Consider the following 15,520-nt stretch of genomic DNA (forward strand, 5'->3'; position numbering starts at 1 on the left):
TCAAAGGGATAAGTTTAAGGTAGGGACTTTTTTTTAAGGGAGGAGTTAGAAGGCAAGAGTTCATAAGCGTCAATTCAAGCTTTGTTAAATATTAGTTGTGGCAGAGGTGGAGATCAATTACCATGGACTTAACTTTCCAGGGTAGAACAAGGACGAAGGGGAAGGGCTACTGCTGACAGTTGTCTTCCACAATAAGTGGTTCCTTTATAACTGCTGGGTGTAATTGAGCAAATTCTTTTCTACAGCCTCTACAGCCTCTGATCACACCTCAATCTTTAGGCTCCGAATAATTCAAAGACAAAAGGCAACCAGTATATCCCAAATAGTAAGTCTGTGTTTTTATCTTTTTCACTGAATTATATAGATTGGGCACTTAACTACTTCGTTTAAAAAGAGTTGGAAAGATAAGATATCTAAGTAACCTGCTGTCCTAAGAGGACACTAATGTTCTCTCCCGGGCTGAACTTTCAGAAGTCAAGAATCACAATTTTGTCAAGTTTGGGCAGATAACGTTCATTTTGTTAACAAAATTATGAAATTATAAAATTGTATTACATTATGAATTATAAAATTATGAATTATAAAATTGTAAACAACTTTCCATCTTTGCTATTACTGGTGCCTTTAACTTTTTATTTATTTATGTTATGTTGTGCATTACTTCTTATTTTTTCTCTGTGTAAACTACTGTCCACTAAACTAAAGAACACCCTCTTACCTGCTAATATTATAAATTTGGATACAGGTTCCTGAAATAATATCCAACATTCTGATCTCTTAGGATTGTTCCAAGCACAGAAAATACATAAAACTGTGGCGCAAAAGCATCCAAGATAATGCTTTATTTAATCAACCAAGTTACTGAATAATGGTTTTTAATATTATTTCATTTGTTTAAAAAATTTCTAAAACGTGTGCTTATTTCTGTTCTTAGTTTAGTGGCAGCATATTCCTTTGCACAATAAATTGGTTTATCATTTAATTTCCTGAGAAATTTATTTTTTCTACAGGTAGAAATGGTTTCTGAAAAGGAAGGAAAGAAACATATTAATGGAAATGTTAATGATGAGAATATTATGTTTGAAGATGCTTCTGAAAGCCAAAAGTAGGTTTTTCAATTTTAGTTTGCTGCTTTTTCGCATTTTCAGTTGATACATTTATCTGCTTTATGCCACTTGATTCTTTCTCTATTAGAGGCCAAACATCCATTCAAAATATACCACTTTTCAGACCTAACTTCTATATTCAACAAATTTGTTGTCATATGATGGATTATAAGATAAACACTAATGTTTTATTTATTATTATTACATTTATTTTCTGCCCATATAGAGGTGACTCCATAGTCTCTATATACACTAATATTTAGTGTTGCGAATTTCTTAGTATATCTTGTTATTCATGTGCTGTAAAAGGGCATTGGACTTCTCTATGGCTTTACTAAGCTTTCATTTTAGTTCAGTGACTTTGTTTATTTTTTCTCTACTTCAGTCTTACTGTGTTTACTGTTTTTTCCTTTACATTTTTCAAAAGTTTTGTTGAAAACTGCCTGCCTACAGAGTTTCAACAAGATAATTATTATTTTTTTCAAAAAAAAAAATCATTTAAGAAATCCCTGTGTTACTTACGTTCTGCATCATCATCGACTTCTGACAAACTGGTGAAAGTGTACAAATATAGCTGGCTATTTATATTGCGTTCATGTTTGTTTTTGGTAGCTGAGAACATTCAGTGGGACAAACATATCCGACTTTCCCACTTTTGCCCCCTCCTCCCTATTGATCCTGTTTATAGATAGGCATAGACTCAGCAGCTGTTGTTTTTCTTATCATCTCCCTCTGGGACAGAATACTCCCGAGTTGCACAATGCACAGAGAGGGTATTTTGCTGGAAATAAGAACTTTGGTCTTAATAAATTGTCCGTTTCTGTTATAAGTATACACTCCAAGATCCTTATATTGTTATATTCACACATCAGTTGATAAACAGTAGTTCATTTAAATCCTAGCTAAGTCAAAATGACTTGGTAGACATCAGTGGTGGGATTCAAATAATTTAACAATCGGTTCTCTGTCCTAATGACCAGGTGGGTAGGTGGGGCTTAGTGGTCATGTGACCATGTGGGCGTGGCCAACTCATGGCCAACTCAACATTACTCAGGTCGAAGGGTTCTTTGCCTTAGCTGTTACAATGTAATAAGGGTTAATCAAAGAGGCAGTTTCTGTAAGCAGGGCAATAAAGATTAAGCTAAAAACAACACCAGAATGTTTCCTTTCTGCCTTCCTTACAAGATTAGCCCTGTAAAGCAGAAAAAAACCAAAAGAAGATTTCTTTCAACAACCGGTTCTCTGAACCTCTTAGAAAGTTAAGAACCGGTTCTCCCGAATAGGTGCAAACTGGCTGAATCTCACCACTGGTAGACATATAATGTTAGCCAATTAGATTGTAAACCATAATGGCTGTATTCACAGCACAAAACCAAGCAAAACATATTATGGCACAGTGAGCAAACTCAGTTATCAAAATAATAGGAAAACTTAAATGCTTTTCTCCTGCTTGACAGCGTTTGACAGGATCAGTTTCAGATTTAGGGAATTATAATTATTTGGGAAGATGTTGATTTCAATGAGTTTTAGCTAGGTTTTATTTACCCAAAATGAAAAAAACACAAATTAAATTGAAAAGGATCAGATTTCAACGTTCTCATATATCAATATTGAATGAAATATTAAAACAAAACATTTTTGATGTAATTATTTGATAAATATTACATGGCATAAGAATACACAAGTCACTCTGTGGTGAGATGGGCAGCAAATAAATTTAATAAATAAATAAATATAAAATACACATAAGTCAGTTATACATTGTATCATAACTTAATGCACTGTTATTTACTAAGTACTAAGAATTCCTTAATTTAATTCTTTATTTATTTGAATTTATTCTGATTTAGGTCAATTAACAGCAAATCGAGAACCAAAGAAAAAAAATTCAAAAATAAACAATAAAATAGCATCATAGAATAGTTAATATTAAAATGAATTATGAGAAACCAATAATTTTGAGGTTCACAATAAAACACATTAAAAATAGCTACTTACACTGTTACATGGTTTCAAATATTATAGTATTCTATTTCTGAAAAAAAATGGATTTTTGTCATCCTAAATTAACATTATGGAATAGTGCAGATTTTAAGGTATCCCAGTTAGGATCATTAGCACTTTCAGAGAAAAAATAGAAAAACTATAGAAATATAGAAAAAATGAAATTTGACTATATATTATTTTATAGGGAGAAGAAAAAAATCAAGGAAAAAATAAATATGGTCAGCCCATTTGCAGTGGTAAGTTTTAAATTTTTGTCGTTTTGTTTTGTTACCTTGGAGTCAGTGTTGATTTCTACTGACTGCCTGGATTAATTCATGCAGTTTTCTTGGCAAGATTTCAGAAGTTGTTTGCCATTGCCTGCTTCTTAGAGCTGACTTGCCCAAGATAACCCTGCTGGCTTTGTTCTTTAGGCAGGATTAAAACTCTTAGCCTTATATTTCTAACCTGATATTTTAACCACTACATGACACTGATTTTATTTTAAAATTTACAATTAAAATAGCAAAACTTTTTAAATATGTGTGTGTATGCATTCAATAAAATTAAATAAGAACATTCATTCTGTGAATATTATTTGAAATGTGTTAATTTGTATTCAAGCTATTTTTTTTTAAAGAAGGTGCCAGATAACATTGTTTTAAAGCAGGGGTCCCCAGCCCCCAGTTACCAGACCATGGGCTAGTACCGGGAAACTGGGCCAGGCAAATGAGCAAAGCCCCATTCTCCGGATACAGGCAGCATCCAAAACCAAGTACACAGAAACCTTTCTTCATGGAACTGGTCCCTGGTGACCAATTGGTCAGGGGCCACTGTTTTAAAGTATTAATATAAACCATATTATATTATAAATTGCTTAATTTAATGCAAGAATCTTGAAAAAATAAAAAGTCAATGAATGCTGCTTGTTAGTTATGGAATTATCTCATAGATGTTTGTGTTCTAGTTGTATGTCAGTTATCAATAAGTGGACAATTTTTGCCTTGTGGATAATTTGCTTTACAGTTTCGTTACTCCGATTCCCTGGATAAATTATTAATGATAGTGGGCACTATTTTTGCAGCCCTTCATGGGGCTTCCCTTCCAGTTATGATGATTGTTTTTGGAGATATGGCAAATACCTTTGTTGGATCTGGAACTCTTCCTCTAGGTAAGAGGAGTCGATAATGTCATGAAAAGAATGCAAAGACAGAGAATTGAAGCATGTATCTTTTACAGTGGATCTCTAAGAAAACTGCCAAATGTTTTGTAGGCTCTTAACTGCTGGCATTGGCTAGAGCAGGATTTACAAACAAGAGCGTTCTATTCTTAAATTACTGACAAATGGCTGTCCAGTAAATATAGATCAATATATCTAGCACCAATAATAAATGTTATATACAAATTAGAATTATTTACCAAAACTAGACTGACTGTAAAGAATAATCTTTGGAGCTTGTAAGCAGTGATAGAAACATAGGAAACCAGCCTTATGCCAAATTAAACTTTGGAATCATCTTGTACAAGGTCATATTCCAAAAATAGATGGGACCAAAATAAAAAATAGCTGTGTGAGCCACTGAAAAGCATATGCAGGCCCATTTACTATTACTATAAAAAAAGATTGGCACTTTCAAATAACAATATTCATTTAAAATAGATATATACATTTAAGGACAGAAATTAACATTTTGTGGATAATCTGGGAGGCTTTTCTTATTTCTTATTTGTTGCCACAGATTAGAATTTTCCTTTGTATTATAAAGGATAAACCTGTTTTGGAATTTACACTATATTTTTAATATTCTCTATCATGAAATGGCAAGAATTCACACTACCTATGTAGGACAAATGTAGTCAGAACTGATTCAAAGAGCTACATAAAGTCCTAAGCCTTCGATTGTACCACAACCTTAGATCTAACAACATTTTAACAAGACTAATTAAATACTCTCCAACACTCTCTGAGCTTTATTATTTTCTGCTATCAACAGAGAACTGTGTATACAAGAGATAGCTGTAATATTCCTATTTTCTCTAGGATAACATGGCTACAGGTAGTCCTCATTTAGCAACCACAATTGAGACAGGGAACTTCATTTGTAATTACTAAATTGGAAAACACGTAAATGTGTTTGTGCTTTGCTTTTGCCCACTTCTCCATCCTTTGGAATGCTGGAATAGTTCGGAATGAGGGAATTACTGTTTATTTACTTTGATTGGAGAGAAAGGAATTACAAGAGAATAAGCAGGCACAAAATGGGGAATGTTTACTCTCTTGTAAATTCTTCCAATCTCTACTCTGTGAAGGAGGAAAGAAAAATGGGTCAGGAACAGGACAAATGTATACTAACTGATTGGGATGGTGAATACGTAACGGTCAGAGACAAAGATTGCACAGTTAGTAAATGTGCACCTTGGTCAAAAAAATTATTTTTTTCAGCTGCATCACAACTTCACATGGTCACTACATGAAGCAATCGATAAATAAGGTCTATCTGTAAAGCCAAAAAGGACTAGAACCACAAGCCAAATTGATAACATAAGGAAGCATTTCTTCAGTTTTCTTTCTTTGAATATTATACCCTACATATTTTTTTTGAAATCATGATGTGCACAGTCATTCAAAATATTACTAAAAACCAAAGATATTTCTTTATTAAAAAGATAATTGCAGGAATAGCCACAACAAAGCTTATCAGGCAACCGTTATCTTGGTATTAACAAATGATACCATTTAATAACTGTTTAAAAATTTTTTATAATCTTGTGACTGGGGATAATCTTGTGGTTGGAGTTATTAAATTGTTAATTTCCCCTTAATATTATCTTTACTTGATTTAAACTATTTTTTTCTTCCTTCTACTTAGATAATAAAACATCTTTAACTAGTCCTTCCCAGTACCACCCTTTTAAGCAACTAGAAGAAGAAATGACAAGGTACTTTAAATTAATATATATTGTTATACATTACATAATTGACATGTTTATTAGGGCTTGTATATATAGTGTAATAAATGAGATTTTCATTTAAATTTTAATATTTTTAAACAAGGATTAAATAACTTCCTTTAATAAAGTTTGTAAGTCTCAATACAATGCGAACAATGAAGTTGCCTATACTTTAAACAAGCCATGTTAGTCTCAAGGTCGGTTATTGATGATAACATTCAGAAAACAAAAATGAGAAAAAGCTGATTAAAGTGATGCCTTATTTTGTTAGTAGTCCACAAGTTCTTATCTCAATAGATGCACTTTAGTTAGCTGCAATAAAGCAAGTTATGGTGCTCATAAAATAATATGCCATCACAGCATATGAACGTATGATCAGATCAATCATGTTATCCGTCCCAAGTAGAACAGCTATGTTGTATATAAATTATTAAATGTTATAGTTTGGAGTGCAGAGGCAGTCATTCGAGGGCCTGATGAATACCAATGTTTTGGACTATAACTCAGATTCAGCCTGTTGAAACTCTGCTTCAACAAATCTGGAAGTCATCAAGTTAGGGAATAATGCTTTGGTGAGCATTTTGATATTGGTGACACTCCAGAATACAGGGAATTGGTGGAAGACTGCAATTCTATACTTCAGGTAATTGTATTTATGCAAAAATGGGACAAAAGAGGTTAAAAATGGTTCTGCCCAAACTGCTATTTTTTTCCCTAGTATTTTACATGTAGGCTTTTACTGTGTTTCCCTGAAAATAAGCCCTATCATGAAAATAAGCCCTACCATGATTTTTGCGTATGTAGCTAATGTAAGCCATATTTCAAAAATTAGCCCTAGTTAAGACCCTGCCTATTCCATCCCACTGTCTGGTTGCTCAAGGCTGCAAAAGGGCACGAGGCTGGGTGGTGCAGTGTCGCTGCTGTCACAAGGTGAGGCGAGGCAAGTGGGGTGGGGGGCGGTTGGAGCTACCCCAAGTCCCCAGACCCATGCATTTCAGGATCCCCACAGCCAGGCCACTTCCTGCTTGGTGACTCACCCTCACCTCTCCCCTTTCACTCTCTTCCCAAGCCAGACAGCCATGCTATGGAGGATAAGTGGTGAAGTCTCAGTCCCCTTACCCGATCCCTTTCTGCCATTTCTGAGCCAGGGGGGAGTGACAGCAAAAGGTTTTTACCACTGCTGAACATTAGCTGTGTCTGCCACTGGAGGGGCTTTCATTGGTCCCTCCCCCCTTCAGATTACCTGCCCAGTGATAGCTGCCACCTTCTCTACCTGCCATATTTCCTCACTCTGCCTCCTCACTGTTCATTGGTTGCATTGTATGGTTTCAATACCGGCAGCTCTGGAGGCTGCTGGTAGGAAGCAGTGGTAAACGGGGCAGGGGATATACATACACATATCATATAATTCTTACCAGCCCTCATCACTACCTGCCTCACCTCAAGGCACTCCCTGGCCTGGCTAAGCTATGGGGAAACTATGTTGGCTGGAACTGGGCGAGGAAGGCCAGGCTCCCCTTCCCTGATGTTTCTGCAAAGCCCTTGAGGTTTTGTGTGGAGAAGCAGATCATTCCCCCCAGGGTTGGCCTCTGCACCTGCTTCAGGCGGCAAACAGAAGAGCTTTGCTCTTTTCCTTCAGGGCCTTTGAAATTGCGCCTCACTTCACTTTTCTGCCTTAAAATCCAAAGAAGACATGTTTTCCTCTGGATCAGCTGAGGATAGCTACTGGTATGATTTTTGTAAGAAGCTGAATATATATATGAGTCCAGTCCCCTTCTCACGGATCGGCCTGAGGGAAACGGATCTGCTCTTCCATGCAAAATCTCAAGGGCTTTTCAGAACCAAAGGGGAAGGGGAGCCTTGCCTTCCTCGCCCAACTCCAGGTGAGGTAGTTTTCCTGGAGCTTAGCATTCTTCCATACAAAGGAGCAATACAACTCTGGGAGGAGAAGTGGCAGAAAACAGGGCTGCCATTTCCAGAAGGGTGAAGGGAGAAGGGAGACATGGGACAATACAGGCTGGTGAGAAAATAGGGATCAATGATCGTTGCACAGTGGAAGGAAGGAAGGGAGGGAGAGAAAGAGAGAGAGAGATCCAATCCAACCAGGGCTGGCAGCTGGGGTGCCCCATGCTGCTGTGACTCCACCCACCAACTCTCCCATGGCTGTGTGGGCAGAGCCTTAAAGAGGGCCAGGTAGCCGAAACCACCAACCTAGGGATGATACAGAGAGACTATCAACAGCTTCCAGAGCTACCACCTTTGAAACCATATAATGCAGGCAGCGAATAGGGAGTGCGCAGCATGAGGTGGCATGGTAGGTAGAGGAGGAGGTGAGTTGCTGCTGGGCAGGTGATGGACGGGTAGAGGCGGTGGCTGATGTGCAACAGCAGTGGAGGCCTTTTGCTGTCATTCCGTCCTGGCTTTGAAACTGAGGTAAGGGGACTGAACCTCCCCCATTCATCCTTCATAGCAAGGCAGTCCATCTTGGGAGAGGAGTAAAAGGGAAGAGGTAGGGATAAGTTGCCAAGCAAGGAGTGGCCCAGCTGCAAAAGCCCTGAGGTACATGGGTCTAGGATGCTTGTGGCAGCTCTATCCCCCCCCCACTTGCCTCGACTCATCTCGTGGCAAGGGAAACCCAGCCCCAAGAGCTGCAGTCTCTCTCCAGCAGCTGCTCAGGCCTGCCAGATGCATGGCTGGCATCTCCTGAAATACCCCAGCACTCAGCCATGGAGGAGATGGTTGAGCTGGCAAGGGTGCTGCAGACAGGATGCCATCTCACTTCAGTGCCCTCCCCAACTCTCCAGTGCTTTGCCCATATTTCGACCCTGGGATGCTGCCTCCCCACTCACATCTCCAGCGACCAGCCAGGGAGGTTTCCCCCCCTCAGCATCCTCAGGGCAAAGGCTCCCTACTCAATCCAGAGGAGCATCAGCCTGTCCATTCACCTTGGCTCCCTTCTCACCCCACTTAGCGTGGCCATCCCAGTGCTGCTGCGGCTGGGCTGGCATGGGAAAGCCATGTGTGCCCCTCCCCCAATCCAAACTCTCTCATAGTTGGTTTGCCCCCACTCTTCGAGGTTGACTCAATTGCTGCCGCACTTCAAAGCTCTGAGTCTCCACCCCATGTTCAGGCCATGCCCAGCTGTTTGTACCGAATGTTGTCCCAACCCACTCCTGTGCGCTCACTGACATCCCCAAAAATAACCCTTGGTGCTTATTTTGGAACCCCAAACCGGGTCTTATTTTCAGGAAAACACGCTACCACCCTACAACTAAGGGTATTAAGTCAGAAGAGGCAAAGGAAGAGGGATCAGGGAAGACAAAAATACAAAATGGCAGAGCTCCCAGTGTGATGTCACAACACGTTTCATCATTTTGGCTAGATGTACATGCCTATGCTTGCAACAAGAATCTTTCTGCAAATTAAAGCAATATAAATGTATTCATCAAGTCAAGATGGCTTAATGCTTTGAATAGTTTGTTTTATGCAGCAAACTTCCCCAAGTTGTCTTCGTGCTGTGTAGGACTAGACGTCTCATAATTCATCAGGCAGAGGAGCAAATAGCCATATTTGCTATGTATGTTGGGTAAGTTATTTAGAAGGCTGATAGGAGTGACCTTCAGGACAGCATGCTTCCATCTGAATGCAAATTTCTTGAGGAGAACAGGAAGACCAGTGTTGTACTCATAATATTTTTAGGACCCTAATAACTATGAAACAATCTAAGCAGATATTTTTTGGTCAGGTATGTCATGTTTTTTTACTTGTTTACATTGAGTATATTTTCCACATTATGGTCAATTCCTTTCTTAAGATTAATTATGATAATACAGACAAACATAGGTTACTTTCTTGAATTTACCTCTACAATATTGTATTTCAGGTATGCATACTGGTATTCAGCCATAGGAGCTGCAGTTCTTGTCTCTTCCTATGCATACATTGCATGTTGGACACGTGCGGCGGGCCGCCAGATCAGAAGAATTAGGCAACAATTTTTCCATGCCATTATGAGGCAAGAAGTAGGATGGTTTGATGTAAATGATGTTGGACAACTGAATACACGGCTTATAGAGTGAGTCCACATTTCATGCTTTTTCTTCAGTAATTAATTTAATTTATCATTGGTTAGCTTTAAAGATTTAAATCCCAATTGCTTAGTTTGGGTTAACAAAATTCAGCTCTGAAAATGTACTGTATATGTGTAGCACTAGAAGATAACAGGGTAAAGATTCTCTGCATTCTATTGGTCTCCAAAATTACGTTGTCCAAGGGAAACGTCTGCTTGAAATTACCAATCTAAAATGTATATGCATCTTTGTTTCTGCTTAAAATCTCCACCAAATTCATTCATTACTTAGCAAAACAAAGCAAAAGTTAGCAAAAATACCTTATATTAAGTACACTTGGCTTTTATATAGAATGCTTACCAATTATGCTTCTTCCAGTTCATTGTGTTTTTCCTCAATCCTTTTTAATTTTTCCCTTTATTCAGGCTGCAACTGTTGTATATGTGTATCTTTTGGTAAGAGGAATATATATTCTATATCCATGTATATACTCAAACTGTGCTGTGTCAAGACAACTGAAGTATGTCAGAAAACCAGCAAAAATGCAGCTTGATAGTTATTTTCTGAATATTACCCTAACACACTTGCTCTAATTTTTTTCAGTGATGTATCCAAAATCAATGAAGGAATTGGTGAAAAAATCGGAATGCTGATTCAGGGAATATCAGCATTTCTATCAGGATTTATAGTCGGATTCATTAAAGGATGGAAATTGACTCTTGTAATCTTAGCTGTCAGTCCTGTTCTAGGACTTTCTGCTGCATTTTGGGCAAAGGCAGGTATACTTTTGCTGAAATAAAATGGTACAGTACCCAATTCACTCATTTCAATCATGAAAATGCCATCATGGTTCCCTCTTAGGGGATTACATTTCTGTACTCAACATTTCCTACTTGTGAAAATGAAGATAATATTCAACCTGTATCTGCATTTGAGAGTGTCCTATGTCCTTTAAGAGAACCTTTTTCACACTTGAGCAAAACCACTCTGCTTTTCTCCATATTTTGAGACTTACCTGACCCTTGGGAATCTCAGCTGTTTAAACATTATCCTTTTTTTCTAAACCATTCTCTCCTTTAGCCAAGGCAATATGGTGCCTTTGCCTGCTCCCTGATCCTCCAGATCTTCCCTTGTATTTTGCTGCTTCCATTTCAGCAGTCAGTTTTCAGAACAATTCCTTGCCATGAGGGGGAAAAATAATACATGGCAAGGGATAAAAGAAGACCAGGCATTGCAGTCTGTGATTGTATATGCTTTTTAAGCCAAAGGCAGCTCAGTGGGAGAGTGAAATACACGATGAAAAGCTTTGCCTCGTGATATAAAACTTCCCTAAAGATAAGATGGACATCATTGATGACTGTCTAGAATTTGGCTACCTACAAAATAAAGTTAGAGTAGGCATAGTGGGTTCCCCAAAACAGGTCAATGCTGCTGCCAAGGAATCCTCTGAAAAATCAGGACACTAGGCACAACCACATTGTGCTGTGCTCATATTCTTTAAAAATCAAAAGCAATGGCAAAAATAAGAAAAACACCAGAACTTATTAAGAAGAGAAGAGAAAGGTGGGGAAGAGAGAGTTCTGGCCATGGAAAGGGGAACAAAGATGGGGCAGGTAGAAATTACTTGATTTTAGGAAGAAATATATTGTATGTTTCTTTTTGTGGGCGGGGGATATAGGCAGTGTCTAATCTCCAATTAGATTAGATGTAAAAATGAAGCTGGTATTAGATTTCATAAAAAATTGTTTTAGATGGAAAACTTTTTTCTTCTGCACAGATCCTTTCCGCATTCACTCATAAGGAACTTGCTGCATATGCAAAAGCTGGGTCAGTTGCTGAGGAGGTCCTAGGCTCTATCAGAACAGTGATAGCTTTTGGAGGACAGAAGAAAGAAATTGAAAGGTCAGGAAAATCTGTTAATTTTACATAGAATCTCTGGGGCTTCCCATATATCTGGCTAATTTCATTCTGTGTATTTGACTCTTCCAAAAGCATATAAATGATAGACCAGTAGATTTCACCCCTATACTCTTCCATCATTATTCATAAGAGTTGATCTAAATTTTAGTCTTGTCAAAATATCGCTGTTCCAAATTTTTGGGACTACAGTTCCTATTGTCCTCAATCATCAGGGAGTTGAAATGAAAAACTCTTGCAAAACTGCAAATTTGGGAATTGTAATGAAATAGAGTACTCTACAGTCTGATTCTTTTTCCTTTTTCCTTGTTTTGATTCCTCTGGTTCATTCATGCAGGACTTGTAGTAGCTTTCCAAAGTAAATCTCAAGTGTTCGTGATAAAAAAAGGAAAATAAATGGATTTGAATATGAGTTATACACATATACAAGCTGCTACTTAAAGGGCACTATAGCAGCAAGTAGGAAGGAATAACTGAATAATTAGAATAACTAATTGTGGCCAAAATTAAATAATGTAATACTGTTGTTGCCAAAAAGACTGATAGAGAATGTAGCAATAGCAATAGCACTTAGACTTATATTCCACTCTCCAATGCTTTACAACACTCCCCGAATAGTTTAAAAATGTAAGCATATTAAACTCAACAATCTGGATCCTTATTTCATGTATCTCGGAAAGATGGAATGCTGAGTCAACCTTGAGCCAGTTAGGATCACTGGCAGTGGGCAAAGTTAGCCTGCAATGCTGCATTCTAACCATTGCGCCACCACGCCTCATAGAAATTGACCATTTGATCAGTTCAGGATAAACTCTTCATTTAACATATATATTCTTATATTAATTAAATAAATAAATGTTGCTTGTTCCTTTTTCCTTGAGTAAATGACAAGTAGTTGGCTATAATCATTAATTTTGTGCAAACATATTTTTTCTAGAATTATGATAAGCAAAACACATGAGTATATATTTTCTTAACATACATCAACAACTATAGACAATATAATCCAGAAGAAAATGACTTTCGCATTCAATGCAGTTATAATGTTTGCCATTTTTCTTTCAGGTATCATAAAAATTTAGAACATGCTAAAAACATTGGGATAAGGAAGTCTATGAGTACCAGCATTTCACTTGGAGTTGCTTTCTTATTTATATATGCTTCCTATGCATTGGCTTTCTGGTATGGAACTACATTGATAATAGATGAAAAATACAGTATTGGAGAAGTCCTTACAGTAAGTGTTGACAGTTAGCTGTACAATTTTATTTTGCAAAAATAAGAGAACATACAATTAATAATAACCAATTTCCAAACCTGGGTCTTAATGGTGTGAAAACAACTTTACAATGCACATGTGCAAATCCATATACTATTGTATTACTTAGAAGTTTGTTTGAACTTGAAAAGCGTAGCATGTAGACGATTACCACAAAGTCCCAGGGCAATAGACAGGAATAGGCAGATCAAGTAGTATCTTGGAAGAAAGCAATTGAAAACCATATCTCTAATATTTTCAAGAAAAGGTGAGGTTAACTTGAAGGAGACTGTCATGAGAGATGACTATCAACTTCCTGTCTCTCTTATGGATGTCCTGGAAATACCATCTCGATGGCAAAAGGAGATAAATGTCTCCTTGATTTGAACCATCACAGTGGCATTCCCGGTCATCTCTGTTGCTCCCTCTGCTAGCTGTTTATTTGAATAACTTATGCAAGAGGACCCTTGGTTCAGTTTATTTCATGACAAAGCTGCTTTGGCCAGGCTGGATTTTCCCTTTAAGGATACACTTTTGATTCTGTTTATTTTCTCTCTCTGCTTCTTCCATTGTGTCCTTTACAGCAGGTTCTGCTGGTAACTGAAGTGTTCATTGGATTCTAGTTATCCTTAATTTCCCTGCCCTTTCCTTAACATTCCACTTCAGTTCCCATTAGCCCAGCCTGCCACCTGAAATATGCCTTAACACATGTACTTGCTTCCTTTCATTGTGCAACCCAGCATGATTATTTGTCCTGTTTCCACAATCATTCAACTGGTTAGGTTAGGACAGTTGAAGACAAATAAAGCTGTATATTATTGTTTGGCGAGGCACTGCATATTTTCTGCTTTGAAACCCTCCCAACTGTCTGTTTATAGTATATTTATAGGGCATGTTTATTTTTAATCCTTTTCTTTTTGGCTGCCAAGTATTAGAGGCAATTGTTCTTAAATAGGAAAAGTCTGAGATGTGAGACCATCACATATTTTGCTGGTAGATTTTTTTGAACTAGGAGGTTTTTAAGGTGCTTTTAGGAAATAGTGCAGAGATATTTAGTGCTTCCTTTCCTTTTTTGCCAAACACTGCATGGCATTGTAGCTTAACATAGTAAAAAAGCATGGTTTGGCAGAAGTTTTGGCTTATCAAGTTCAGTAAATATTGGAGCATGCATTGAAGTAAACTGTATGTAGCACATAGGCCAATTCTAATTCTAAGCAATGTAAAAAAAATCATGCTGGTTGGTAGGGGTGGGCTAACTATGATTCACAATTTCTTTTATGCAACATATTTTTTATAGAAGGAAACTAAACCTGAAAAATTTGATCACCTACCATTTGTAGATTTTCATTTCTCTAGTTTCAGGGCATTTTAAAAACTACAACATGTGGTCTAAAGTAGGGTTTATTGTTATTTAAAATCTAAGGAGAAAAGCCTACTGAAAAAAGGAAAAGATATAACGAATAGAAGGAATGATCTTGAGGAACAGAAGGAACAACCACTCCCAAGACAATGTTCAGATAAAAAAAACCTGTCAAGGCAGATCTATAACCTGAGAAAGCATCTAAGACAAGACCCTCTGTAGTTCTCATGAAGATAAAGGAGGGGAACTTGAAGCACATTCAGACTTGCAGAATTCTGTTATAATAACCTTAAGATAAATGTAGCATTAGCCTAGATGACTTCGGTTTTCTAATTTGGTTTATCCTGAAGAGCTGACATTATAACACAGATGTATCTACTTTGTATCATTGCCCAAACCTCAGCCACTTTCTGAAATTATTACTGTCTTCTCCAGTTTTGTAGGAATAGTTTAAGTCCCCCAAACCTCAAGTGATGTCTTACAATTACATTACTATCCATTTTGATCTTGTGTGTGTTTTTTACTTACCGGTACTTAAAAATGTTGTGAATCGGAAGTATTTGGACACCCTTCTATCTATTGTGTCAACTGAAAACATTGACTTCAGTCCAGAGGCCAGGCCAGCTTGCATCATTACACATCATTCCTTTTTAGTTTGTATTTAAATATATTTTAGTTTACTTTTATTCCTTTATTTTTGTGTATCATGGTTTCTTTTATGTTACTTGTGAATCACCCAAAGTAATTGAGAGTCAGGACAGTCCATTAAACAAACAAACAAATAACAGAATAAAAAATGTAAAATATGCTGCAATTAAAAAAGTCTTATATTTACTTTTTAGAAGCTTAGTTTGATAGTGCAGAGGATTAGAAT

General features: G+C 37.3%; 1 protein-coding gene across 1 annotated transcript in view; it reads left to right on the forward strand.

Moving 5' to 3' along the window:
* Positions 1-203: 203 nt before the first annotated feature.
* ABCB1 (ATP binding cassette subfamily B member 1) overlaps positions 204-15,520 on the forward strand; it is a 43,976-nt gene continuing 28,659 nt past the window's right edge. The window contains exons 1-9 of the mRNA XM_014052197.2: positions 204-325; positions 1,011-1,105; positions 3,298-3,349; positions 4,116-4,260; positions 5,960-6,029; positions 9,925-10,116; positions 10,715-10,886; positions 11,889-12,013; positions 13,094-13,265. Of these exons, the coding sequence (XP_013907672.2) occupies positions 1,017-1,105; positions 3,298-3,349; positions 4,116-4,260; positions 5,960-6,029; positions 9,925-10,116; positions 10,715-10,886; positions 11,889-12,013; positions 13,094-13,265 (1,017 nt within the window). The 5' untranslated portion in view covers positions 204-325; positions 1,011-1,016. The remainder of the gene's footprint in view (positions 326-1,010; positions 1,106-3,297; positions 3,350-4,115; positions 4,261-5,959; positions 6,030-9,924; positions 10,117-10,714; positions 10,887-11,888; positions 12,014-13,093; positions 13,266-15,520) is intronic.

This window comes from Thamnophis sirtalis, unplaced genomic scaffold (assembly GCF_051295495.1).
Source record: "Thamnophis sirtalis isolate CommonGarterSnake01/CBP01778 unplaced genomic scaffold, rThaSir2_p1.2 scaffold_4, whole genome shotgun sequence".
NCBI lineage: Eukaryota > Metazoa > Chordata > Lepidosauria > Squamata > Natricidae > Thamnophis > Thamnophis sirtalis.